General features: G+C 42.4%; 1 protein-coding gene across 2 annotated transcripts in view; it reads left to right on the top strand.

Moving 5' to 3' along the window:
• REL (REL proto-oncogene, NF-kB subunit) overlaps positions 1 to 27406 on the top strand; it is a 45639-nt gene extending 18233 nt beyond the window's left edge. The window contains exons 5-10 of one of the 2 annotated variants that reach the window (XM_074989470.1): positions 14454 to 14594; positions 20482 to 20586; positions 20918 to 21130; positions 21439 to 21513; positions 21639 to 21713; positions 23566 to 27406. In XM_074989470.1, coding sequence (XP_074845571.1) covers positions 14454 to 14594; positions 20482 to 20586; positions 20918 to 21130; positions 21439 to 21513; positions 21639 to 21713; positions 23566 to 24401 — 1445 coding nt within the window. In that variant the 3' untranslated portion in view covers positions 24402 to 27406. The remainder of the gene's footprint in view (positions 1 to 14453; positions 14595 to 20481; positions 20587 to 20917; positions 21131 to 21438; positions 21514 to 21638; positions 21714 to 23565) is intronic. The other variant, XM_074989471.1, reaches the window with a different exon arrangement.
• Positions 27407 to 27636: the final 230 nt, after the last annotated feature.

The following is a 27636-nucleotide window of genomic DNA, read 5'->3' as shown; positions in this document are numbered from 1 at the left end:
GCTGCTCAGGCTATTCTATACTAAAGCTTACTACCGTCACAGAATAAACACAGTTCTCTCTCTAAGAGGGAACTTTCAGACATTTTTATGAGGTGCAAAACAACAGAAGTCTCTACAGTAGATATTTCAAGGAAGAGGACTTCAAAAAATAACACCAAGCTATCAGCCTAGCGTCTCAAACTGAAGAACGTGCACTGAATGGAAACCTACTAGTTTGTTTGATTAGCACTCGATAAACCCACTGCGATAAGCCAGACACAGTCACACAATTATCAAAACAAAAAAGCGGTCAAGTAGCGCTTTAAAGACTAACAAAATAATTTATTAGGTGAGCTTTCGTGAGACAGACCCACTACTTCAGACCATAGCCATACCAGAACAGACTCAATATTTAAGGCACAGAGAACCAAAAAGGGTAACTGATTTTAATAACCTTGACTGCTGTTTTTGGTTCTCTGTGCCTCAAATTTTGAGTCTGTTCTAGTATGGCTATGGTCTGAAGAAGTGGGTCTGTCCCATGAAAGCTCACCTAATAAATTATTTTGCTAGTCTTTAAAGCGCTACTTGACTGCTTTTTTGTTTTGATAGTATATAGGCTAGCATGTCTTCTCTGTTACTATTCACCCAATTATATTTGCTTGAAGAAACCCTTGATTCCTTCATCCTCCATTTATATCCACCTTCCTGTTTAATCTTACACTGAAACTGGTACTTTTGTCTAAAGTGAAAGCGTTGCAAATTATTTGAAGTAACCTTTCCACTGCCTCAACTATAAAAATTAGAAGATTCTTTTTTGTTGCTAAAAGGGAGGCTACGTTCGAAAGAGATCAGCTTCATTTAACTGCTGCAGGTTAATTTCTCTTGGAGATGGGTCTTCAGTTACAGTTTTTAGGTTAGATTGAAAGGAAGAAGAGAAGCTTGTTTAGACAATGGTGTCTTTACAGACAGTGACTCAAGTGTTCTCATTTCCATTCTAATTCTGTCCCTGACTTGTGTGTGACCTTACAGCTCCTGTAGGCCTCAGATTCCTCATTTGTAAAATGCTTCTCTACCTTTTGAAATGCTTTAAAGTGTGTGGAGTAGGGGCAGACTTAGTAACTGCTATTAATTTGAGTTTTTACTGGCTAGTTGGCTTCCTATACGCTTTATGGTGATGTGCACTACACAAAATCATGGTGATGGGAGAGATGTTTCTTCCACAGATTTGCTGTAGCAAAATCCCGTTGAAAGTGTATATCTCCAGATTCTGCCTTCAGACATGTGAGGTTCCCCTGTTCCACGGAGTCATTTGTCTTTTAACTTCACACTAGCCCACCAGGGATATAAAATCCTCCATTCAGCCCCCTGCACCATTGTGCAGGACCTACATAGACACCTGGTGGGGGGGGGGGAGCAAGAACTGCATGCCAGATATTCTGCTCTAGCAGGAGAGGCGCAAGAAGCATCCTACTCCCCATTTCGCACCAGACCTGGGGTCGAGGGATGGAGTAAGTGGAATCTGGTAGTGTGCAAAGGCACTATAAAGCTCACCCTGCTCCAAAAGAGTTTTGGAGGAATTGTGTCTCAGAGACATCTCTTTGAGTCAGAGTCTTTCAGATGCTGCTCCCAAGGCAGTGTGCCTACATGCCATCCCTTACATAGGGCTGAGCCCAAAGTCTGTATGCGCTGGCTGCGTACATGAGCAGTCAGAATGTACCCAGTTATCGGTGGCGATGTGTGTGGCCTAGTGAGTGAAATACAGTTTTTAATTGTTAGGGCAGTAGTCGTAGTTTTATTTGTTAGAGAGGGGGTTAATTCTGTTCCTCAATATGTTCACACAGCCAATGTTGCCTGTAATTTTTCCATCCATGTGCAGAATAAATGCTATGTGCACTGAGGCATGTGCAAAGGTGCACCACCAGTAGAAACAAAAACAACTAGCTGTGGGAGCTCTGCTAATCAGCTGGATGGCATTTGAATCTCTCCAACGTGTCCTCACAAGTGCAAGCTTACAGGGAACACTGCACCCAATTCTGTTGCGAGTTACCAAGGGCACAGCATGTCTCTTGGTCGATTAAGCTGATGTTCTGCATGTAGACCTTTCTGTACACTTTGCCTGCCGCAAAATCAAAATGAGGCCTTTTGGCAGCTGGGCATTTTTGCCTCAGAAGTTTCCATGCACAGTAAGGTTAGATGCTGAGTTGCCTGCCCATCAGTTCTAGAGTGAGTGTCTTCTACAAGTCAAGTTGATGATATTGCTTGGGAAGGGAGGAAGCAGCCTGCTATTAATCAGGTATGGTGACTTCTAACAAACTGCACATGCATCATCTATAGGTCTTTTCAGTATTCCAAATAAACTTTCCCTTTCCCTATACAATCTCATCATGAGAACTTCAGAGTTTAATCCCATCATAACTTCATCTGATAGTGCATTGGCATTTTTGGCAGCTTTAGGACGTCCGCATTACTGCTTAGGTGCTGTAACAGGGTAAGGGGGAAAGGCAGCTTTTGCCTCAGCCTCTGCTAGGAGGAGAAGGGAAAGAGCTGATTAAATGCCCAGGTGGAAGAAGCAGGGAGGGACTGCCGTTAATCAAGGAGGGAGAGCTGATTGGCACAGTGGGTGTGCTGGCAGGGCATTTAAAAAGCTGTCCCAGTCAGGGAAGTTGGGGACAGGTGAGAGAGGAGATGAATGAGGTAGGGAAGCTGTGGAGAGTGAGACAAGAAGTGATAAGACAGATAAAGAGATGGGAACGTTTGCAAGGGTGGTGGGGGAGGGAATAGCTCCACAGAAGAGTGCCTGGGCTCCCCTCCCCTGGTGAGGCTGAAAGCCCTGACTGTGGCTAGGTAGTAAGGGACTGACCAACCAGCCCGGATGGACAGACAGGTGGGTGCAGCCTAAACCTTCCAACCAAAGGGAGAGGCGTGGGATCCTGGCAGGACACAGGGGTACCTTGCCACTGTTCACAAAACTTGTGTCGCTCATTTGTGCAGCAAAATTATACCCATGAGCAACATATGCTTTACCAGAATAACTGGTAGTGTGAACAGTGCTGTCAGCTGGAGAGCTGCTACTGCCTCTCCTTGAGGAGATTTTATGATGTCAGTGGGAGAGCACTCTCCCATCAGCATAGAGCAAGTGCATGAACAGTCTTACAGCTGTGCATTTGCATTGGTTCAGTTGTGCTGCTGTAAGCACACTAGGATAGATATAGCCTAAGTGTATTAGCAAAAAGAAGGCTTGATTTTACCAGTGGATTGGTTCAGTATGTAATTTTACTAATGGGTTTGTGCCAGGAACCTGGAATTACATAGGGATGAATCGGACCCAGAATTTCGGCAGTGTAATTTAACAAGCAAATAAAATGGAATATCCAGAAATGCATAATTCCATGGAGCACTACTAATGGGTTGCATTTCTAGTCAGAGAGTGGGAAGAACATTCCTTTCTATCTGCTTATCTTGCCCCCATCACCATATAATCTGGGCTTCTCACCCAAGTGAACAGCAACGAAGGGTCCTGTGGCACCTTATAGACTAACAGAAAAGTTTTGAGCGTGAGCTTTCGTGAGCACAGACTCACTTCATCAGATGCTGGTCTTGGAAATCTGCAGAGCCAGGTATAAATAAGCCAGAGCAAGGGTGGGGATAACAAGGTTAGCTCAGTCAGCAAGGGCGAGGCTTACAACCAGCAGTTGATCTGCAGGTGTGAACACCAAGGGAGGGGAAGCTGCTTTTGTATTTAGCCAGCCATTCGCAGCAAATACAAAAGCAGCTTCCCCTCCCTTGGTGTTCACACCTGCAGATCAACTGCTGGTAGTAAGCCTCACCCTTGCTGAGTGAGCTAACCTTGTTATCCCAACCCTTGTTCTGGCTTATTTATACCTGGCCCTACAGATTTCCAAGACCAGCATCTGATGAAGTGAGTCTGTGCTCACAAAAGCTCATGCTCAAAACTTTTCTGTTAGTCTATAAGGTGCCACAGGACCCTTCGTTGCTGTTACAGATCCAGACTAACACGGCTACCCCTCTGATACTTGTCACCCAAGTGAGTAGATTTATCTTAGCAGTACCCTTGTGAAGTAACAAAGTAGTCCTCCATTTAAGGATGGGGACTGAGACACAGAAGGATTAGGTTGGGATCTTCAAGGGGACATTCCAGGGTAATTACATGGATTTATCTAAGGTCATTCAGGGTGTCTTTCAGCAGACCGGACACTGAACCCAGGACCCATATGTGCCAGACCAGGTCTTCACTACAAAGTTTTTTCAGCATGGCTTTGTCAGTGAGGGGTATAAAAATCATTTCCTTCACCCCAGTCAACATAGTTCTGTCATCAAAAGCCTCAGTGTAGACCCAACTGTGCAGACAAGATCTGTCTGGCTATGTCTACACTAGACATAGCAGTCAACCTCTGAGAGACAATTTTAGCTACGCCAACTGCGTAGCTAAAATAGACTTATCAGCAGGTGACTCCTAAGGCTGTCCTCATGGAAGTAGGTTGATGGGAGTGTTTCTCCCATGGACCTTCCTTAATCCTTACCATTTGCAAGGAGTCCCAGGGTTGACATTGACCCCATAAAGTGCCGTTTCATGCATGCGTGAAACAAAACCATGGAAGAGAGACTCTGAGCAGATTGATTTTCCGTGCTAGTGTGGAAATGGGCTATGTGTAGCTAGTACTGTTTGGGGATGGATGGTGGTACTATGCTGATAGAAGAACTTAGGCTGTATCTCTAGTGGATGCTCTGCAAGTTTAGCTGTATCGACAAAGCATTAGAATTTAGACAAGGCCTCAGGGTATGCCCCCAGTTTAAACTGCAGGTTCAACTTTGAGCTCAGGAGACATATTCCCACTAGCTCTGACTTAACTTGCTCACTGAAAATAGTGTCTGTGGCTGCGGGGTGGGGTAGTTGCCCTGAGTATGTACCCATCTGAGACCATAGGTATAGGTACTCAAGGTGGCTAGTCCTTCCTGCCTCTGAGTCTGTCCTCTGTTTTCAGCATGCTAGCTCACTCAAAGTGTGCATGGGTGTGTTTCCTTCCACAGCTGAAAGAGTAGACCTAGTCAAAGTCACACAACCGTTTTCCTCCTCTTCCTTTCCATCCATGGCAGAAGAACTCCTAGGGGATAACTGTGCTACTGTTGCCTATGTAGAGCTTTCCCTTAACCACCCAAATAATTTTTTGTAGGAAATTATTCCATAAAACTTGCTTTTTGGATGGTCAAGCAGAAAGCAATAGCCAGGAGTGTGACTTTTTTTCTTCATCTGTTTGGCAAAGAAATTGCAACCATTCCCCTCAGAAATAAACCTTACCACAGAGATCCACAGCTTTGGATCGCCTCCAGACTTGGCTACTCCCGTGTGTTCTACAGTGGGGCTACATCTGAAGGCCACCTAGAAACTTGAGTTTAGACAGAGTTTAGCTGCCTGCTTAGGGACTGTTAGCGCAAAAACTAGAATTTTTTTTAATGTCAGATTTATTGATGAGCAGTTAATTTGCAATAATTGAGCTAGGTAGTGTATTTGTAAAGCTCCCAGGTGTGTGTTTCAAGTCATAAACAAGTTTTAATTCATCAGAAGGGGCAGTCTACACTTACACATGACAGCAGCACAGCAATGCACAGTGTAGCCACTGGAGGGGCTTTGCATTGGTGTAGTTAATCCACCTCCCCAGAAGAGGCTAGCTAGCGTGATGGAAGAATTCTAGTGCTCTCTCCACAAGTGGTTAGTTCAGCATAACCCATTGCTCAGGATTGCTGATATTTCACACCCCAAGCAATGTAGCTGGGTTGACTTCACTTTCAAGTGTAGATCTGGGTTTAATCTGCTCCTGTTGTTTCATCTGACTTTCCCCACTCCAACAAATCCCTGGAAGTTCTTGGATTAGATCTTAAAGAGCACTCAGCGTTTGTCCACTGTCAAATGCTTCTGGAAAAGCTGCCCGCTAAGGTGGAGACTTATTGCAGTATTTAGATTGGAAATACACTTCAGCCTCTTTAATCTGGCGATTTTGGGAAATAGGCTATGCCATATTATGGAATTTCCCAGGCCATGGGTGTTCATGTATACTTTTTGTTTTGAAGGTGAAAATAAAAAACATTTTGCAGAACACTGAATTTCTATTTCATATGTAACATAGACTGCATGCATACTGAGGCTGGGAGGGAGGCAGGGCACAGGAGCAGGTGAGGGTGTCGGGTCCAGGAGGGGTGTAGAAGCACACTGGGAGTGCAGGGTCTGGGTATGAGGGGGACGGGACACTTATTTGGCTCTGTGCCCCTCCACCACAATGGGAGCAGCTGGGGCAAAGTCTCTGGACAAGCACTTCAATATGTTGCTGTTCCCCCGGCTGGGGGAAAATGGAGCAGTAGCACACAGAGCTGCTTCCTCCTCCTCCTCCCCCTTGCCAGGGTTGGAACCATGGTGATTCCAGGCACAGGATGTGGGATACCCAGATTACAGAGGTTCAAGTGTAGTGATTTGTAAATTGTTCTGTGAAGATCTGTTCCTTTTTAATAGTCTACCTACCACCTTTTCAAGTTGAGGGTTCCATGTGCCTATTTGCTCTTCCCAGGTAGCATCATTTTCCATCTTCCTCTTAAAAATGGGATGGACGTTTGGAGGAACTAGTTATCACTCCAGTTGCACTATAGAGGTGGCATTTAGGGCTCTCTGCTGAAGTCAAAGGCTTTGGAAACTGTTGTAGTTCCTTGTGAGTTTCCACCCTGGCTGAATGGATGCAGAAGTAGAGAGCTATTACAGTTTTTATTATTTCTGACACAGATAAATAAGAATCTGTTTACCGCAGTTACAACAAAGCATCTCATGAAACAGTGTTAAACAGCACTGAATTGACAAATTAATAGAAAAATCATTTATTAATGATTGTAGCTTCTTGTGGCTAATTGGTCATGAGCAACTAACCATTTTCAATGTTGTGACCTCTCAGAATTTTATGGCAAGACTCAGGATAGTTGATGTGTATTTTTTAAATCCCCAGTGCCAGGAATATAGTGATAGATGAGAATCTCTCTCATTTAAAAATGGAAACTACATTTCTTGCCCATATGATTGTAGACAAAAGCTTGACCCTAAACCCAGAAGGCAGATTAAACAAAAACCCTCCAATCTCACAATGTGTAAGACCGTTCCAAGATAGCTGAATATTTGGGCTTAGTAATGCTGCATTTTCATTAATTTATTTATTTAAAATTAAAAGCTGAATAGCTTTTTCCCTTGTAGATTGTGAGCTGTTCTTGACAAGAGTTTGAATGGCATTGGTTGATTTTGTTTGTATATAGGTCACATGATTTTTTATTTTATTAATACATGAGTAACTCTTATAAACAGGTTTCTGGGGCAAATTAATTTTATTAATTCAAAATTTGCTTTCTATCAATATTCTCAAAGCTACTGAAAATTCACTGTTTTCACAGTCATTCGTTCCTGTGCATCTGTAATAGAATAGTTACAGAAAATGAATTCTGAAGGGCTGTGAATGCAGCTGCAGTGAGACCAGATTTTCACTAGACTGTCAAAGGAAATTTGCTATGATGTTGTGCCAGGCCTAGCTGTTAAACTCCTTGGTGTAGTTCCTGTAAGGGAGTATAAGGTGTGGTGCCATTTACACACAGTTTGAAAGCAAGAAGTAATAGTGGATGAACTGAAGAAAAAAAAATTACTTTCTTTGATAAACTTTAAAGTTGTGCATAAGCTTTTCTTTCCATATCTGGCTCCACAGCCCTCTGCTTTCTGAGCATTTCATGTAAGTACTCCCACTGACTACTTCAGTGGGACCATGTGTGTGAGGAGCTCACAGTTGGATCAGGTATGTTTTTATCCTGTCCGCTACATTTTAAAATGTTCAGATATTTGGGATGGATTCTCAGCTGAGTTCCCTCAAAACAGAAGTTAAAGTAGCCACAGCAAAGTATATCAGATGAGTATATGGTTTTTCATGTAGTCGCATTCATTTTTAAAATAGTCTTTACTTAGAGCTTGACCTTACCTCTGTTGATGCCGTGAGAAAACAGAAATGGACTTCAGTGGAAGCAGGATCAGGCCCTTAATTCCTGCTCAGATCAAAAATGTTTCATTTTATTTGGGTTGTTGCTTTCCTCAAAATGTGAATGCTGTTCCTGCTGATGTTAACAAGAGCTGTGTGTTTTTACGTAGGGATGCAGCTTGGCCCATGGATTTTGTTTTTTTTATTTTTAAATATCTCATCACAAGATGGCTTTAAAGCCAAAAAAAAAAAAAAAAAGCTACAGTGAATTCTATTCATCTGATAAGAAGTGAAATTTAAAAATAGACAAGAGGAATGAGTCTTAACTGAATGCTTCCTCTTTCAAATGGCAGGGTTTTTTTAAAATGTGAAGCTACTTTTAAGAATATGGGAAATAAAATACTGATGACTCCAGTAAAAACTGTAACAGAGAGGTAGATGTGTTAATCTGTACTCCAAAAACAAAGCAGCAGATTTCGTTAGTCTTTAAAGTGCTACAGTAAAAATTGGTCTTCAAATGGACGTAATATTTTAGCATCATTAACTCACTGTACCCTTTCTGTAAATCAAAGTAATGAGCAGCTTGGTCAAGTGGACTGGTTATGGTAAAGTGAAAGTTTGAAAGTTCATATATGTCTTGGGAAAATATATGATTTGAAACCTACTATTAGCATATAAATTCTCAGATAATTTCTGATACAGTTTTGGAACTCTGGAGATTCTGTAGGTGCTACTTTTGCAACTTCTTGTGCATGGGGAAACTGGTGCACCTGTGCAAACCCACAGTGCGTGATTGTGGCCTTAGTTTGTAGTAGAGAATGCTGTTCCACAGCTGTGAATTGCAGCTTTGAGGTGGTGCGGTATCAGAAACCAGATCCAGATTTCATGCTTGGTTCCACATATCTTCAGTGAGCTAAACCACAGCAAATCCCAATACCCTCAAATCCATTGCGAGTACTGTGTAATCTGGATAAAGCCCTTACAGTAGTAATTTATGATCCAGGAGCTACAGAAATGAACCCCGTCAATCCCTATGCTCAGGGTCTGGGTTTTACCAAAGGCTAGTGCTGAAACACCAGCTCAAGTCCTTGAATTTGACTGCTAATGAGATATCATTGCTTAACTGCCCCTAGTTGTGGGGGAGTGGATGAGGTACCAGAGACACTGGGAGTTGAATGGTGTGTGACACCTCAGCTAGTATGCCATTCCCCAAGATGCAGAGGAGAAAAAATTAAAACATTTCTATCAGTTACTTAATAGCAAAAGATGACTGAGCTGCATCTGCCTGGCCTGAGCTAGCTTGAGTAGCCATCTGTCCACCAGAGAAGAGGCTTTGGGCACAGAGGTCCTATCTGTGTGAAACACAGGGTTGCCAAACCTCCAGTATTGTTCTGGAGTCCCGGAAGTTAAAGATTATGTCCTGTGATTAAACTTCCAGGAACGTGTTCAACCAGAATTAGCAACCCTAGCAACACAGTGCACCAACCCAGGAGAAAACTGTCCTCAGGCCTGATTCTAGCAGTAGAAAGAAGTCAATATTTATTCCCAACATGTTTGGTGCTGGTTTGTTTCTAGCAGAATTTACTGTAGAGGACAGCAAAGCAGTGATAAGGATAAGCCCTACAGGCAGCACGCTGCTCTCCAAGAGCCATACCTGCCCCACTGCAGATTCTCCCAAGCACACAAATTTGGCAGTGTTTTCCCTGTGGGTCTCTGAGCTCTGCAGGCAAGGGGGGCTGTGCTTTCTGTGGTGCTCAGAGCCCACAATATCATCTCATGAAGGTAGCATTTGGCAGAAGCTCAGCAAAATGTACCTCTATGTTTCTGTATCCTCTTGCCTACTCCTATTGGTTTGACCTTGGGGAGAGATCAACTCAGCATGGACTTAGAGTCTGCATTAACCAGCTAGTCAAATTGTATTGCAGGGATCCCTCTACAGAGGCCCAGCTGCGTCACCTCTATAGCAGCCCTAGGTAGAGTGAGGACAAGTTGAGGGTGGTGTTGGAGGAGGAAGGTCAGGATTTTGCATGACTTGGGGTGAACCTGCATTGAAGACATTGTGCTTGTGGAAAGCCCCACGAGCTGTTGAAGCAGTTAGCAATGGAGCTCAGCCCTGAGGACTGCTCTTGTCATGTATACTGTCTGCAGCCGGGGTAGGCAAGATACAGCCCATGAGCCAGATTCAGCCCTTCAAGCCATTTAATCTGGCCTGTGGCTGGCCCTGAAGGCTGCAGAGTGGGGAGAGCTTGGGGTGCTGCCTCTGCCCCCCAACAAACACTATAGGGGCTCATCTGCATACTTGGCTTAATCTAATTCTTGACACCCCCCCCATCCCTCCACTCTCTGATTTGCTCACCTTGATTATCTTTTTCTTATTTGTCCTCCTTGCTTACTGTTTTTGGTTCTCTGTGCCTTAAATATTGAGTTCTGGTCTGGATATGGTCTGAAGAAGTGGGTCTGTCCCACGAAAGCTCACCTAATAAACTATTTTGCTAGTCTTTAAAGTGCTACTCGACTGCTTTTTGTTTTGATAGTGTATAGACTAGCATGGCTTCCTCTCTGTTACTCTTCAGCTCCCATTGGGTAGTTTCATATACTGTCTCTGCCCGCAGCATAATTTCTCAGCTCCCATGGGCTGGTTTCTGGCCAACAGAAGCCAAGAGATTTCACTGGGGGTGGGGGACAGAGCACAAAACAGGCCAGTGGGAGCTGAGAGATTTTGCTGGGGACGGGTAGTGTGGCTCAGTTTCTCAGCTCCCATTGACCAGTGTCTGGCCAAGGGGAGCTAAGAGATCTCGCTGGGGTGAGAGCAGTGTGTAAAGGCCTGTCCCCAGCCCGGCACAGAGAGACACATGGAACAGCCAGTGGGCTGGGGCTGCTGGCGGGCAGAGAAGCGTGCCTGAGAGTGCTGCTGGCCAGAAGCTGCTTAGTTAGGTGCCGTCTGGACAGAGCCTGCATCTTGCCCTGCAGCCCAACTCCCTTCCAGACCCTACAATGTTCTCCTGGGCAAGAATCCCTTCCTGTACCCATATGCTGCCTGTCATAGGCTGTACCCCATACCCACCCCCCCAGATCACAACCCCTTCTGCTACCAAACTCAGACTCCCCACAGCCTGTCCTGCACCCAAGTCATGTATCCCAAGCTCCCTTTTGCACCCAACTTCCTTCACAGACCCCACACCTAATCCATAGAAAAGCGTGGGTCTTGATCACTTAACAAAATCTTGGAGTGCCCCCCTCCACCCCCAATCTACAGGGTAGGTTGCAGGAGTGGTTCTAGCAGGTCAGGTGTCTGTACAGATCCTTGCATCAGCCAGAGTAGCACCAATTCTTGTCACCTCTGAATAGAGTCTCAAAACAAAAAAGCAGTCAAGTAGCACTTCAAAGACTAACAAAATAGTTTATTAGGCGATGAGCTTTCGTGGGACAGACCCACTTCTTCAGACCATAGCCAGACCATATGGGGTTCCTCATACCAAACGCGTTCCTCTACATTTTTTATTTGCAAGGGTGATCTGAATATCTCAGTCCCCCCAGATCTCAAATTTTATGGCTATGGTCTGAAGAAGTGGGTCTGTCCCACGAAAGCTCATCACCTAATAAACCATTTTGTTAGTCTTTGAAGTGCTACTTGACTGCTTTTTTGTTTTGATAGTATATAGACTAGCACGGCTCCCTCTCTGTTACTGAACAGAGGGGTGTGAACTGCCTCTCATCTGTTCCTGACCCAGCTCTCAGTCCCTATTTCTAGTTAAGGGCAGCTGGGCAGGGAGTGCCAATGTTGTGTGAGCCGTTGCAAGTTTGAGCACAGAAATTTTAGATTACAGGGTGAAATGGTACCTGGTACAAAACCTGCTTCACAAAGACCCTGTTTTGTTGAATGAGCAAGTCTCATACAAATCTGTATTATGTTCTGAAATTTGACCTTAGATTGTGTGATAAATTAGCTGGCCCGATCCTGCACTCTTTACACTGGTAAAATTCTGCCATGAGGGGACCTGCCCATGTAAGATCACCAGGTTTGGATCCAACATTTTTAAAACCGTTAAAATGGCTGATTTTTAACTTTCAGAGCCTGATGCATTTATAGATTTATATCCCTATTTAAAATTGCAGTATCAGTGTTTGAAGTGAAAAAAAAATCAAATTTATTTTTAAAATTTGAGATCTGGGGGGACTGAGATATTCAAATCACCTTGGCAAATAAAAAATGCAGAGGAACCCCTTTTGAATTTGCTGCATGTACTATTTCAAGAATACCAAAAAGGGGAAAGAAAAATGTCACCAGAGTGGGTGGTGTCACCTCCTACTCTTTGTGGGGGTGGACACCAAAATGGTAATGTAAGCATTTGACATTTATCTGTACTGAGTGGTCATTGGGGTTTTGGGTTTTTTTGGGGTCCAAGCATATTTCAAGCTTCACTCTTGACATCCCTGGTACTGAGGTGTTAATGAATTTTGCAGGAGGGTTTTGGAGAATGGGAGAACTGGAAGAATTATCATGGCTTGCTCGTGTTGCTGGCACTTGGTTTGTGATTCTTTCAATGGCTAAATGAGTCCATAAAATCACTCACCAGCTAACAATAGATTTGGAAGAGAGAAAAGTTTCTGTTTAACAGGACCTTCCAGTCTAATAAGTGAAATCAGATTTTCTTTCTTTTCTGAGGTATTGTTAAAAACAGCAGATAATTTAATTATGAACTTTAAAATGAATATTGTCAAATTGAGAGAACTTTTTTTCCTTGCATCTAAATTTTACTGTAAGCTAACAATATATGAGGTATTTAACAGAAAACATCAGAAGTAGGGTATAGTTGTTTGAAACTAAAAGGCTAGGCATGGTTTATATGTTTTAGTTTACACTGGGGAAAAGTATATGAACAAAATTCCCTACAACAGGGGTCTGGAACCTGCAGATCTGGAGCCATGTGTGGCTCTTTAAGGATTTCTTTGTGTCTCCCAATGCTATAATTGCAATGTTTAAAAAATAGACAGTTCTGATTATTTTCAATAAATGGTGAATGTTCTACAGTAAACATGGATCGCATTACAAATCAATTTGTGCACACTGTTCTTAAAATGGGGATTACAAAAAGTATGGTTTAACGTTATTTGCTAAGGACTGTCTTGTATTGACATGCACTGTGGCTTTTGAATTATTGAGTTTTTTACCAAATTAAAAAAAAAAACAAAACAAACAACCCTCTTCTTCCTATTATAGTTGCTGACCTCTGCCCTACAGGAATTAACTTGTTGTGTCACCTCAAGATACCATCATGTGACACCAGTATTTACTGTTCCCAAAGATACTGAATTGACATAACCCTCAAATGTACATCGTCTTGTTTTCCAGTTAAAATGTGGTTCCCAGTAATTGTACCTGTCGGGGGGAGGGGGCAGGGGGAGGCGATTTTATTTTATTTTATTTTATTTTAAATAGCAAGAGGTATTTACAGGCATCTTTAAAGCCAAATCTTGGTGTTTATAGCTAGAGGAACACCAGGCCCAGGGGGAGAGCAGAGAAAGTGCCTTGAGGCATCCTAGAGACTGCTGTTTTGGTGATTTTTATTCCTCTGAATGTTTATTTTCTTTTCACATCTAAAGAAAAAATATCTTAACTTTGCGCTGAGTCACCCAATATTGGCTATCAGCAAGCCACTGGGACCTTAGTCCTCCTACACAGGAGAAGAATTGTGCAAGGCAGAATTGTCAACGTTCTCATCTTAACCATGCATAACAGGTGGTGGAGGAGGGAAGATGGAGGCAATGAGAGAGAGAGGAAGAAAGAATAGGGAGGGATTTGGAAAGGAGAGAGGAACAAATTGGGGAAGCCCCCAGGCAGAAAGTGATTTGGAAAGCTTGGAGAGAGTGATCTCTCCAAGACGTTGGAGGGGAGAACTGGGAGAAAATGAATAACCACAGGTGAGACAAAGCCACTTGTCCCCACGGCAGACCTGAGTGCAGATCCCGCACAAACAGGAGGCTGCAGCCCCTAAAAGGTTGGGAACAATTATTCTGGTATGAGTTGAGCAAATGCCTGGAGCATTTGTTGGCTAAGTAGCTTGGTCTATACACTGGGTGCCTCCTATTAAAGGTGCATTGTAGTGTGGAGAGAGAAACTCCATTCTTTAGAGGTCACTCTCTTTTCTCAATGGCAGCTGCCAAGAGGCAGCCACTGTTTGGCCATAACATTTAATCCCAGAGGCAGCTTAGGTGCATAACACACTTTACTTTCACAGTAGCAGACCTAACCTTAGTAACTGAAAGAGTAAGCGTTGAAGGCTACAGCTCTATGTGCCAGAGATTTATATGCCCAGCTATTCTCAGGGTTAATGAGTGTCACAGGTAGCATCCCCATGTATTGGTAGCATCATTTCTACAGCAGAGATTCACTTCACTTTCTCTAAGAGTGATTGCTGCTTCTGTGTGATATCACTTACTCTGTCATCTCTCTCTGCCTTGCAGTGCCCGAAGAACAGTTGCTCAATGTTGATGAGTATGACCTCAATGTCGTGAGACTCTGCTTTCAGGTGTTTCTCCCTGATGAACATGGCAATTGCACATTACCGCTTGCTCCCATCATCTCCAACCCAATTTATGATAACCGTGAGTATCCCACCTGGGCAGGTGCACTTTCAAGTGATAATTTTTCCCTTGTGTTTGAAGTGACAGACATCAGGAAACCTTCCTAGCCACTTGCCCTCAGTTCTCTGGCTCCATAACACTATACTGTGCAAACATGGGGCCAGGGATCCTAGCTCCGACTTTGGATTCTACTGCTTGGAGCCAAAGCCAGAATATGGCTTATAGATTTTATATATGCTTATCAGATATCAAATGGGCCTAACAAAGGTGTGAGTGGTGTGTTGACATCGAGTAGTAGGAGGTGCAGTATCTATCTCAGTCATACTACTCATTAAATCCTTTCTCAGCCCTTTGTCACGTACTGCAGCAATAACCACAGAAAACCCAGTTTCCAGTAGGCAAGGCGTTTAAAATACTTTGTTGTGATAAAGATTGCTGAGAAGGATCCCAACTTGGACTTAGCTGCCATAAAACTTGATCAGTGCCCTAAAGACCTGACCTGAAGCCTACTCAAATCATTGGGTAATCTTCCTGTTTATGTCTTTGTGCTTTGGATAAGGTTTTGTGAGTGAAATTCACACCTGCAGAGATCAAGCACAAAGCTATAAAACACTTAGGTCCCATCAAACCCCATTTTGAGGGCCAGGGCCTGAACTGGCTTAAGCTGGTGTAGCTTCACTGCCTTCCTTGGAGTTATGCCAGTTTAGAGCAGCTGAGAGTTTGGCCCCTGAAGCGGTGCATGGATCTTGTGTTGACTGAATGTCTAGGGTGAAATTTTACTACAGGTTGAACCTCTCTAGCCTGGCACCCTCAGGGCCTGATTGGTGTCAGATGAGAGAATTTGCCAGCACATGACCAACACTTCCACAGTTTACTGGGCTCTTAGAAGGCACCTAGGGGTAAAATCAGAGCTAAATAACAGCACAGACCACTGAGAGCTGGGACTGGTGTCTGTAAACAAACTTTATGGGACCACAGGAAACTTGGCCACACATCCATGATAAGTGGTCATCTGGCTAACTAAAATATTGCCAGATCATGGATGTTGCTGGCCAAGAGAGTTCTGGATTAGAGAGGTTTCAACCTGTGTAAACAAATATCTGTTTTAGAAAGGATTAAATTTTTCAGAGAATTTAAATGACTTACTTGCACTGTGTCTGGATCGTCTGAAAAGGGAGTGTGAATATAAGATGTAAATATTTATATCCTGTCTTTGCAGAACAGCCTTTAATAATTGCTGAAGACTTTGGCAATGATTTTTGTTGTCTTTCTGATAAGGCAGGTTTTTAGACCATGAAATTGGTTATTTTAGCAGAAATGACTGATTTGTTTTTTAAAAAGCACATTTGTACGGTTGATGAGAGTTTTGTTGTGAATTGACAAAACCATTATGGAAGTATTACGTTCTAACCAGTGTTTTTGTTATTTTTACCTATTTTTAAAGCATGTTATAAATCTTACTTTTTCAATTGAAATGTGGTGCAGTGATCTATTTAGGCAGTGTGCAGCGAAGCTGGTGCATTGCTGTAATAGGTGAAGATGAGATAAAATTAACGGAGCTAAAAGCAATGTGTCCCAACTGCCGTTTAGAAATATATTAGATCATAACTGCGAGTGCCTTTCAATTGATGTTGGTCCCTGCTAAGCTGCAGCTTGCTACATTTTTTTGGGAAGCTCAGCTTTGTTTGGTCTTAGCAGAGTATGTGTGGGTGATGGTGTTTTGTACTATGGGCGTTTGGAGTCCTCCTCTGTTCTAGTTTAGCTGTAGCATAAATAAAACACAATGCGGAACTTCAACCACAAGTCAGTAGAACTGCTGTGACATCTCGTTTTAGCAATGGAAGCTTCAAATCTGCGTTTCTCCAATAAGTGAATTTGTTGACCTTTTCAAACTGGTTCTGACATACAGAATTAAGAAAGGCCAGGTTATAGACTTGAATAAAATATGTATCTACTGTGTATGCACACTCTTTCTCATAGAACATTATAAAATGACCCAAATAGTACAGTTGAATACATGCAATAAATAGCCACCTTGTTCAGATAACTCAAATTTTCGTCCTACTGAATTGTGACTCTTGGTATAGTCTCGTAGCTTAAAGACAGAGTAGATCTGAATAAAGATAATATTGCCAGTGACTTTGGGATACCTCCTTTCCTCAGGACTTCTGCGGGTCTTCTCAAACAAGTAGCAATAAATATATTCATAGCTGTCTCTCTGTCTAATAATTTGTGTTCACTTTTTGCCATTTCTAGTCTCCCTCAACTTTTGCATTTTTGAAACGTGTGAATTTAATGCAGAAACAATTAAATGAGTATAGATGGAGCAGAAACAGTATTGGCCTATAAAATAATGCTGGCTCAGATTTCACATGTTGGGCATCTACCTGGAGCTGAATGCTATGGGAAGTTTCTGCTACAATGCTTAGCCATTTCTGAGAATGAGCTCAGGGAGAAATATGGGGGTTTTTGTGTATGTTAAAAAGACATTCTTACAGTCATTTCAGAGAGAGCTTTGGATGGGCTAGGGGCAGGAGAGAGAGAATAGGGATAGTAGAAAGGTCTGTAAACCCCTGGCTCTGAACCTGGGACCCGAGTCTTAACAGTCCTTTGCTGTCCGCAAATAGTTGTGAAACAAATTGGCAAAATTAATCCCATCTCACTCTAGTTACTGGACCAAATAGGAAACAACTTACTCTTAGTTCAAGTGGCAGTGATCTGTACTGTTGATCTGAACAAACCACCCTGCTGATGGGGGTCGGTATTGTTACACATGGTAGAACTGTTGTTTTAGGGTTTGTTTTTTTTTTCCAGTTTTCATTTTAAAACAAATAGTTTCCTAGGATGTAAATTCCTTTGTTGAAAGGACATCAATTTTGTAAAATCAAGCACTTGAAAGTTTAGCAATGTCAGAATTAAGGTAGCTTATACAACCTCAATTTTCCCTCTTTGTGTATGTGCGTTATGATGCAGTTAATTACGTGGTCACACACTAATTTTGCCACAGGAGCCTTTATTGATTGAGTGATGGAGCCAAAAGCAGCATGTCTTAGTTCAGTGAATGCATCAGGGTTGTGTAGAGGAAGAGGCTCTTTGTAGGATACCTGTCTCATTTGGGGAAAGTGTGCAGTGAATGAGATTGGAAACTGCAAGGACAGAGAGGATGGTCTCATGGTAAAGGCAGCTGAATACTGCCATGGTGGATTGGATTCTGCCTTTGCTGTGACGTTTGTGTCTGATGTATTGCAAGTCATGTAAACCAGAATTTTCACATGTTGGCTACTGTGTTCCTCATTTTCTGAATACCCAACCTGTGACACCTGGGGTCTGATTTGCAGAAGTGCTGAGCACACTCAGCTGCAACTGAGGTCAATGGTAGCTGTGTTCGGAACACATTAAGTGCCGTATAATACCAAATTTTGTGAACAATCAAGTATTGGGCATCTCAAACTGGGCATCCAGAATTACTGGGCATATCTAGTATGAGGAGGATAATTACACCTCTCACAGGGCTCTTGTGAAGTCATCTCTAAGATATTACACTGAGAGCATCATAAGGAAATACAATAATTCTGTACTATTCTGTAGAGAAAGGTTTGAATAGTGTGCAGTAAGGCATGTGGTCACGCATTGAATGATGAGGATAAAACAAAATATTTCAGTGCTGCTTATTCAATGAGCACAGTCTGTCCTCTGTACTGAATGAGTAAGGGAAGAACAGCATGTGATCACAAATGTAAAGATTGTGTCATACTGCAGATACACAAAGGGGCTCAATTTTGTTTGCGCATGCAGCCTTAATGTGGTGATTTCTTCATTTTCTTTATGCAACCTTAATGTTCCTTTTAGATTTTGGGGTATAAGCTATAACTTTATTGGACCACTTTTGCCCAGCATACTATTTGGATATCTATGAATTATGAAATTAAAAGGAAATTTTCATCAACAAATGTGGGATAAAGATTAGGATGTTGTCTCTAACTCATGTACTTCAAAATAATTTCATAATTCATAGATAATACATTAATACATTTAAAAGGAAATTTTCATCAACAAATGTGGGATAAAGATTAGGATATTGTCTCTAACTCATGTACTTCAAAATAATGTATTAAATGCTGACCTGGGGGTAGATAAAATAATTACTTTGGGCATTGAAGGCTACAAAACTTTGCAAGTCTCCAGCATAGCCGTGCTGCTCAGGGCTTAGCAGTTATCTTTTCTTAATTTGTATTGGTTTATTTTGTAACTACAAACAGTGAGGCTACTACCAGAGGTAATCATCTTGAACTGGGCAGTTCTTGGTTTGGTACCTCCTGTGAGCACTGAAAGCATGCCAGAGGCCTTCTGTGTCTGTGTATCTTTAGTCAGGATGCATATCTTTAACCAGTACAAACTGTGTGGTGGTTGTCCATGGGCCCAACTGCAGATGATGATATGGAATATTACCAAGATGTTCAGAAATTTTTATATTTAACTACATACATGAAGCCTCATCCAGTAAAACATCTAACCTGTGTATAATGTAAACATGTATACAGTTCAGTTGCATTTACTGGGATTGCTTGCATGCTTAAGTTTAAGGACATGATTACAAATATTTTGCTGGACTGGAGCCTGAGTGCCCAGACTGCAGAAGACTGAACACTTAGACATTCAAACAGCCAAACAGCCCCTTCTGAAGTCTATAGGGTGCTTTTTGAAATCTGACAACATATTTAGATGCCTCAATGCAAATTTTAGAGTTAAACTTAGGATGCTATTTTGTTTGAATCTTGGCCATTACTTCCAAATGTTGAAATTTGAAATAAAAAAAAACAAAACAAAAACCTCTTATTTAATAAAAATAAGTAGCTATTTCTATAAAGGTAGTGCCCACTGATCCCAATCCTGACTGGTCCCATGCTGATTAGATGCCATGGGAGCATACAGGGGGACTCGTTGATTTGTCACACCCTCCTTGGTTCATCTTTTTTTAATGGCAAATTTAGACATTTTGTGGCCAAGGAGGTTAGTAAAAATTATAATCTCCTGTGCCGGAGTGAGGGGTTGGGGGAGGGAAGGGGATGGTGTTACTTTCTCAAACTACAGCAACTCCCAAGTGATGTGTAACTGGCCAAATCCTGGCATGTGAGCTCTATGGGTCAGAGTTGCTGTAATGCTGAGTAACAACACCTGGCTAAGTAGTGAAATATTTGCATCAGTAACGTGAGCTAGCTTTGGAAATTAATATGGAAGATATGGTTAAGAGCAACAGCATTGATATTTGGTGCCCAACACTAGGAAAGTCTACGTGACCAAAACCTTCATCAGCTGTCTACTAATTTCATCTTGGTCTAGGGACATAGGAACATGCTTTGAATTACTTCATATTGTGCACCTGGCATTCGCAATGCCCTCACTGTCCCTGCCCTACTACTTGCCTTGCTCGGCCAAGAAGGATGGAGACCTCCATTTCCATTTCTGTGCACCAGAATTTTCTCCTCTTCACTCTCCACTAATGTTTTACGAGCCACATGTAGCGGTGAAAGTAAAGACGGAGCACCTTCACCACTACAGGCTTGAATACCAGCCCCATTTCAGAAATGTGTTCAAACTTCCCCCTACCCTACACATCTCTTCATCTTTGTAACACTGCTGGTATTCCTGCCCATCGGTCATCCCAAGGCACTTTCATATAGTCTCTTTCTAATAGCCCATGTGGTCAGGGACAAACCCACAAACTCTGTGTGCTCCTCCTCCTCAACTGGACGATGGATGATAGATCACTCATTAAACCGCCCGCTGTGTTCATTCCCTCTGACATAATTGGTACTTGTCACTGTTGGAAGACCAGATTCTGGGCTAGATGGACCAGAGGGGGACATTCTTAGGTCCTTATGTCTTTTTTTTTTGCTGTTTACTCCAGGAGCTCCCAACACAGCAGAGTTGAGAATCTGTCGCGTGAACAAGAACTGTGGAAGTGTAAAAGGAGGAGATGAAATATTTCTACTGTGTGACAAAGTTCAAAAAGGTAACTGATCAGTTTCTCTCCCTCTTTCCAGAGTAGATTACAAATGTATTCAGCTGCAGAGGCCAGCGTTTTTGCACTTGGGGGCACAATGCTAGACCACTGAGTCTTCACTCAGACTCCTAAATAAGAGGCCTGATTTTAAGAGGTGCTGAGCACCCTCAGCTCCTATTGAATTCAATAGGTGCTCAGAGCCTCTGAAAATCAGGCCCCTTAGAAGCCTATATAAACACTTAAATAGCGAACTGTAGGCCCTACAAGACTGAAAATGCTGGCCATAGGCTTTAGTTTTTCTCTCTGTACTAATGGGTGCCTTCTGTTTCTGGTGAACTAGATGATATAGAAGTCAGATTTGTCTTGAATGACTGGGAAGCCAAGGGTAGTTTTTCACAAGCTGATGTACATCGTCAAGTCGCAATTGTGTTCAAAACCCCACCATTTCGCCAAGACATCACTGAACCAGTTACAGTAAAGATGCAGCTGCGAAGACCCTCTGACCAGGAAGTCAGTGAGCCCATGGATTTCAGATATCTTCCAGATGAAAAAGGTACGGTTCCTACTAGCAGAAATTTGAAGAATATGTCAATGCTGTATTTTCACATGGGACAGCAACCCTGAGTCAGTAAAGTGTGTTTTTTACTAACAGCACTTCAGCATAGTCCTTCTGAATAATATAAAGGGTGGTGAGCTATGATATTTGTATCATCTCTTTGGATCACATTTCTATGAGGACTACTTCTGGGAAGACCCTTTCCACTCTAACCAGAAGGCATTCATCAGTTCCGGAACCCTTTTTTGTAAGACACAGTGGAGAGCATCCTAATCACCAGTGCTCTTTTCTTCTTCCACTTGTAGATCCTTATGGTAATAAAGCGAAAAGGCAAAGACAAATAGCATCACTCACTTTCCAAAAGCTCATGCAGGAATATGGTAAGGAAAACATTTGGCCACTGGTAATTTGCCTCCTTTTTTGTTTAATCTGGGGAAAGATTCCCTGCCCCCCCCCGAACAGGCCTATTCTTAAGTAACAGAACTAATGGCCTTTTCTATCACAGGTCCCAATGTATCCGAAAGGCCCAAAGCAGCTCCATTCCGGTGTACAACTAGCGAAGGGAGGATAATTAAGGAAGGTAAATTTATCTTATGAATCCAGCATCTCTTTGAAATAAATGCCGGCTCTCTGATTTGCAGCATCCATTTCCATAACTGAGTGCCCTAAGCTTTCCCAGATGTTTGGGGTGAGTTTTCAGTGGCTGGAGGCAGGGGTGTGGTGATATTTGCATGTACAGTTACCACATAAGCATATACAGAGAAACCTAAAGGCCCTTTCACTTTCTGGGTCATACACTCTGTGTTGCAGTAACTTCATATGTAAATACAGGTGAAAAACTGGGAACAAACCTAGTTCTCTACCTACCAGTGATCTCATCTGAAGACACCTATTACTTGTACCTCCTCCATCTCCCCATTCATTCAGGCACTCCATAAGGGTTGCAGTAAATTGTAACTCTCACCCTCATTAGGAGTATGCTGCACTGTCTCCATCTTGAAAGTGCTGCCGTAGACCTGTCCCTCAGCTGGAAAAGGAGGGGCATCTCTAATACCCAGTGTGAATCTGTCTAAAACAAATGGTTGAGGAAGAGTGATGGGGTCCTTTCCCCTCCTAGCGAGAGCGCTGTTGCTGACTATGAGCTCCAGCAATGGGGGGCGGGGGGAGGAGAGGGTGAGGAGCTCACTGGAGTCTGCCCCGCTGATAGTATGAGAGGCTGACCCTCCCAATGCTCCTTCACAGTGGTGACATAAGCAAGGGTGCAGCTTGATTGAAGGAGATGGCAGCTTTCAGGAGCCATGAAGCAAGGGAGGGACAAACACTCAAGGTCTGCAATAGGAGATATAAGATAGCTCTAGCCAACGTGTGCTGCCCCTTTTTAAAGAGAGAGTGGAGGGCAGGGAGTTGGCACCAGGCAGAGCAACAGGAGATTGGATCAGAGGTAATATCCTTTGGACAAATACTAGACACTGAGTGAAGTTTTCTAAAGTGCCTACGTGTCTTAGGAATACCATTTTCAAACACCTCGAAGAATATCAACCATAGGAGCTGACATCTCAAAATCACTGAATATTCTTCTAAGGTTTCCCTTCCCCATTTGAGACCATGTCTACGCTGCACTTGGGAGCAAGCCTTTCAGCCTGGGCCTGCACACTTGTTCTAGCACTAAAAATAGCTGGTGGACAGTAGGGCTGAAGTGGAGCGGGGTTTCAGAAGCCCATGGGAAGTGTGTGTGTGGGGATGGGCTTGAGATCCTGAGCTCCAGCCCAAACTACAAGGTCAAAGCAGCACCTAGACAGCTGTTTTTAGAACACTGCCGTGAGCCTGGTGCTACATCTACACTAGAAGCATCTATCTACAGAGGTTACTGTTGGAAGAGCTGTTCTGTCAAAACTTCTGTCGACAGATTGCGTCTACACATATGTGGATTGATCTTTTGATCTGCTCTGTCCACAAAATGCATTTTGTCTGTAGCTGGTCCATGAGTTTTTGTTGACAAAACCTTCTAGCGTAGACATAGCCCCTCTAGCGCAAGTTTGTGGACATGGGATGGAGGGTTGCTCCCAGATGTGGAATAGACATGAGATACAGAGGGTACTTACTGTACAACTACAAAGCCATCCATGTTTTTATTGTAAGCTTCTCTAGTTTTCACATGTCAAGTAAAGACTGATGATGTCTATGGCCAATTTAACTGCTGTTTGGATGGTTAGGACTCATACTGCAAGGTGCTGAGTACTATGCCCTGATCCAGCCCAGCACATCCATGAATCATCTCACAGATGTCAGTAGGACTACACATGTGCTTAGAGTTAAGCCTGTGCTCAGTGCTTTCAAGGTATCATTTTGGCAGGCTTAACCATTTGAATGTACTGTCATTTTTTTTCATTCTTATTTCCATGCATTAATTAAGAACTGTTTCCTTTTCACAGAACCAACTATGTTTTCTCAAACTGCACCAATTATGCCATTGCAGAGAACTCCTGTAAGCACCGGCCAAATTCACTCTTACTATTCCCCATCCACATGCAACTCAAATTCAATCCCCCATCACCCTACAAATGTGCAGGCCTTGGGACAGGTTAAGCATGATGAAGCTTTCTCTCCATGTTGGCATTCCCTGGGCTGCTCCTCTTCATCAGGCAACGCAATTAATACACACCCACAGAATAGTTTTGTGATGGATCCCCTTCACCCTAATCCGCAAAACAGCAGTTCTCTCTCAGTTCTTCATGATCACATTCTGAACTGGGCTGATCAGAAGGACACAGACTACTGTAGAGATTTCACCAACATAAATGGTATGGCAGTCCCACCAATATCACAGCAAGATGTGCAGAATGTTTCTGAGAGCAGCATTGTGCCTCAGGCTCACGTCAGAAATGTCACAGCCCCCTGCATGGTTAATATGGAGACCGATGAAATAGGATGCATGAGCATGAATGTAGAAAAGGCACCATTTAATCAAGTTTTAAACCCAAGTGATCACAGGATGCAAGTTCATCAGATCTCATCTAATAGTACCTCTTTAGGAGCTTCTTGTAGCTCATCTTTCAGTTCACAGTCCAGTGCGTTTCATTCAGCATGTTACAGTTTCCTCGACCCTCAAGCTGTGAACGAATCAAGGTCGCCAAGCAATCTTACTCAGAATAATCCAAATAGTTCTTCCAACAGCCAGTACTATACAGATGGGATCCAAGGTGAAGAAGAGCTTTTGGGCTCCTTTGGAGTCCCTATAGAAGCTCTGTTGCAGAACTTAGGCCAATGAGTCCCTGTGTTGCTGTCAGTCTGAAAACCAGTATCCAGGTTTCTCTAATGGCCAGAGACAGACAACAGGCAATTTATAAGGAATGGAATATTGATAGTCACAGATACAGCTGTGGGAGCCTAACATTTTCTCTTGGAATGCTTGTCTGAGCAACGTAGGCATGTTTCTACCTGTACATTAGGGTGTCTGATAGAGGGTTCATTGCACAATAAAGGTGACAGTTTTGTACATCAAAAGAACAACTTTTTTTTTTAAACATTACTGGAACTGGGTAGTGAAGGGAGTTGCTAAGTGCTCAAGACCTTCTGCACTCAGCAGAAGTTCATTTGGGGAAATGGGTATCTTCAGAGGGGCCACATTTATAGAATTCAAGGGAAAGGAATAGTTGGCATCAAAAAATGCTGTTGCTCTTAGCAAAATTCGCTAAATAAACCAGACAAATCGAGGAATTGTCCTGCTAGTGCACACCGGTGGCCTGGGTAGTCCTCTTAATATTCTCCTCTTACCTCATCTTTTCAGGTGAGAGCTAACTCAACATTTATAATATATATATATAAATATATATGTATGTATTTTTTATGGCTAAACTTAGCTTATGCACTGACCTTTTTCACATTTATATGTTCACTCCATTTGCTTGGAAAGCAAATTTATTCTTAAAAAAGGTAATGACTATGTCATTGTTAGGTCTATTTAAAATAGAAGCATAGTCCCTGAGGTTCTTAAATAGTGCAGCTATGGCGTGACATGAATTATTAAACAAAGATGGAAACCCATTTTGCACTGTTCTCGCAGTATTTTTTTACTGTAATGTACTGGATGCTTTATGAATGGTAGCATGTTATTGGTACTGTAAAGAATACACTTTTGGGTGTTGCATGTGTTTTATTTTCAAGTACATAAAATGAATTGGGTCAGATCCTCTTATGTAACCAACTTTCTGATTCTTTGGACTTGCCAAGAAGCTGGCTGCCCAAACTAAAACAGCTGAGAATCTCCTTGTACAGAATTCGGGGTGACAAAACTAGCACAGCAACCTCAGTGTTACCTACATTTGGCTCCTGGCATCATGGGAGCGAGAGAAGGTATGGCCATAACATGCTGTACTCTAGCCATCCAGAGTCATTTGGTTCAGTGCTAATTAGAATCCCTGTCTGCAGTGTGAACCAGGGGCTATGCCCTACCCTTTAGCTGCACAGGCTGTCCAGCACAACTCAGGCACATGTGAGGATCTAGCCCATAATGTCCATAAATGATATTTCTGTGTTATGTGAGGTTTTGAGGGTATTATGTTTTTATAGAAGCAAGTTCTTTAATCAGACTCATTCACTTTAAGCTATTTAATTAGTCTTATTGACTAGCAATGGCATCACTAAACTTTTAGAAACTCATATGAGTCTAATTATTGCTGTCTGGCAGCCTAACTGACTGGAGGACAGATCTCCCTGATGCAAATCAAAGGAACAGTCTGAAGGGCATAGGTCAGTGGTTTTCAACCTGTGGTCTGTGGACCCTTAAGGGTCTGCACCTCCATTCAAAAAAATCTTAAGGGTCCCACAAATAAAAAAAGCTTGAAAATCACTGGAATAGGATTATGCAGCTCCAGTCACAATGCTCAATACAGGGCAGGTGTGTTTATGAATGGGTACACATTTTTAGATTATTATATATCCACCTGCAGTTGGAGAGGTGCTTCCTATAAATCTATTGTTAGAGGAGCTGCAATGTGCTAGTCTTTTTGAAAGACACATTTTTGAAAGGGTTTTGAAATAGTTTTAAATGAAGGGAACCAAGCAGCACTTTCCTCATATTCTTTGTAGGTATAATAACCAAAGAAACCTGAGGAAACAAAGCTCAGAGTGAAGACTCAAATAATTTCTTTAAAGTTCTCAATTAACTTACGGTTTGAAATGTTAATGTTGTCTGTAGTATTTTTACTTAAATTCTTGGATAAAATTTGTTTGTGTACAATTAAATATTTCCATTCACCTCTGTGTTTTTCTTTTTTGGAACCAAGAGAAGCTTGTTTTGTGTTTATACTTCATTCCTGTAGACAATAAGAACATTTGAAGGGGAAAAAAGTGTAATGTTCACATTTATTCAGCCCCTCCAGCACTCCTTGGTTTAAGAGTTATCTTTCTTTAATGTCCACATTATCAGGCCCCTGAAAGCTTCACAATAGAAAATTTGTTTGTAAGGCATTTTTCATGCCTATTGTTGGCGAGTGGGAACCCTAAAGAGACTCGTACCTCAAGAGTACTGCTACACATTTTTTGCACTGATTAGCTAAATTTGTAGAAAAAACATGTTAGTTAAATCACAATACTTCCCTAGTGTGGACGCAGTTACACAAACACAAAAATGTTGATTGGCATAGCTACGAGTATGAATATCTTTATTAAACCTATGTTCAGTTAGATTAGCACAAAAGATCTGTATAGATAAGTCCTAAGGCCTACTTCTTAAAAAATGATTTGTGATATTTTGGCAGGGATTCAGTTTTTGGGTGTCCTACTTACCACCTTAGGAAGCCTGAATTTTAGAAGGAAGTTAAGCAGCTGCTGCATGAAATGTAAGGGCACCAAGGAACATTCTCCTCAGAATAGTGAGCTGTAGGGATAACCCCTAGATTTGCCACAAAACACCCACCTTAGTTATTTTAACATACCTTTTCTTTCTGCATTATGTGAGTTGATGCAACAAACCCTTACTCACACCCCTACTCCCTGCTGAGTTAAAATGGACCAACACCCAAATGTAAGGGGTTTCAGAATTGGGCTTTGTCAGTTTTCTCATTCTTAGGACCTCTGAGGGACAGCAGTGTCCCCAATTCAAATTAGAAGAAATAATCTATTTTCCATCCCAGCCCCCTCTTGCAGCTATGTTTTTATTAGGGATGATTAAGTGTAGGGCAGATAGGGGAATGAATACTGAATGGCTGTGTCTACACTAGCCCAAAACTTAAATGGCCATTTCAAAGTTTACTGATGAAGCACTGAAATACATAATCAGCACCTCATTAGAATGCCGGCAGCCACAGCACTTCGAAATTCATGTGGCTCACCCAGACAGGGCTCCTTTTCAAAAGGACCTCGGCAACTTTGAAATCCCCTTATTCCTATCTGCTATTAGGAATAAGGGCATTTCAAAGTTGCCAGGGTCCTTTCAAAAAGGAGCCCTGTCTAGACAAGCCAATTTTGAAATCCCGTGGCTGCCAGCATTCTAATGAGGCACT

This window comes from Carettochelys insculpta, chromosome 3 (assembly GCF_033958435.1).
Source record: "Carettochelys insculpta isolate YL-2023 chromosome 3, ASM3395843v1, whole genome shotgun sequence".
NCBI classification, from domain to species: domain Eukaryota; kingdom Metazoa; phylum Chordata; order Testudines; family Carettochelyidae; genus Carettochelys; species Carettochelys insculpta.
Note: the sequence above shows the minus strand (reverse complement) of the source record. Positions and strands in the feature narration are given on the sequence as shown.